Source organism: Egretta garzetta, unplaced genomic scaffold (genome assembly GCF_000687185.1).
Source record: "Egretta garzetta isolate BGI_Z169 unplaced genomic scaffold, ASM68718v1 scaffold365, whole genome shotgun sequence".
Taxonomy (NCBI): Eukaryota; Metazoa; Chordata; class Aves; order Pelecaniformes; family Ardeidae; genus Egretta; species Egretta garzetta.
In genome coordinates this window covers 1,175,770-1,176,753 of record NW_009259602.1, presented here as the reverse complement: position 1 = coordinate 1,176,753, position 984 = coordinate 1,175,770, and the positions used below count along the sequence as shown (strand labels likewise).

General features: G+C 62.6%; 1 protein-coding gene across 1 annotated transcript in view; it reads left to right on the top strand.

Annotated features, from left to right (window-relative positions):
* MCAM (melanoma cell adhesion molecule) overlaps window positions 1-984 on the top strand; it is a 22,608-nt gene that overhangs the window by 15,720 nt on the left and 5,904 nt on the right. Inside the window, exons 2-5 of the mRNA XM_035893933.1 lie at window positions 221-348; window positions 459-669; window positions 780-850; window positions 963-983. Coding sequence (XP_035749826.1) covers window positions 221-348; window positions 459-669; window positions 780-850; window positions 963-983 — 431 coding nt within the window. The remainder of the gene's footprint in view (window positions 1-220; window positions 349-458; window positions 670-779; window positions 851-962; window position 984) is intronic.

Here is a 984-nt window from a genome sequence, read left to right as displayed (position 1 = left end):
GGATGCAGAAGGCAGCGTGGTGGCAGAAGCAGGGCTGTGCTCCTGGCTGGCACTCCTGCTGGGCTGGGACACGGTGCCTGGGGGATGCTGACGTAGGACACGGCTCTGCCCCGCGCCCTTTGGAGGATGGAGACAGGGACAGGCCTGGGCTCAGCTCCCTTGCTGGCTCAGACACAGAAGCTTCCCCATGCTTTCTGCCCTGACAGGCTCTGTCCCACAGCTGCAGCCAGCAAGCTGGAGGTCTCCATGCCGGCGGTGGTCGAAGTGGAAAGCGGGGACACAGCCACGATTGAATGCAACTTCCACATCCCTGGAAATGATTCCTACACCTACATCAACTGGTTCTACGTGAGTGCTGACCTGGGAGAGGAGCGGTGGGCAGTGGGCTGGGGTGGCAGCTAGGCTGGGTCTTTCTCCCGGGCTGCCCATCAGCCTGGCCTCAGCTCCTCACTTTGCAGATGGACCGCAACAACCGGGTGAGCCTGTGCCGCATCACAGGCAGCGAGATCCTGGAGGAGAGCACGGACTACAAGGGGCGGCTGTCGGTGGGGGAGGACAAGGCCCTCTCCATCAAGAGGGTTACAGTGCAGGATGCCAGGACCTTTGTGTGCCAGGTTGGGGCGGGCACCCACGGCGTGGGCGAGAACAGCACCGAGATCCGTGTCTACAGTGAGTGATGGGGCAGGAGAGCAGCATGGCCATGCATCCGTTCTGCGGGGCTGGCGGGGGGGATCCTGTCCTGTCCCTTCTAATACACATGGAGTGGCTTCTCTTTCCAGAGATCCCCGACACCCCTGAGATCATGGCCAACCAAGGAGGCATCTCCGTGCAGAGCAGTAGCATCCCGCAGGTGAGATGAGGCCCCACGCGGGGAGGGGGAAGCTCCCAGCTGTGCCAGGCTCCCCACTCCCCTCTCCCCATGGAGGCACCCCAAGAGCTCAAGGCTCTCTCTGCTGCTGTAGATTGCCCACTGCATCAGCAGGA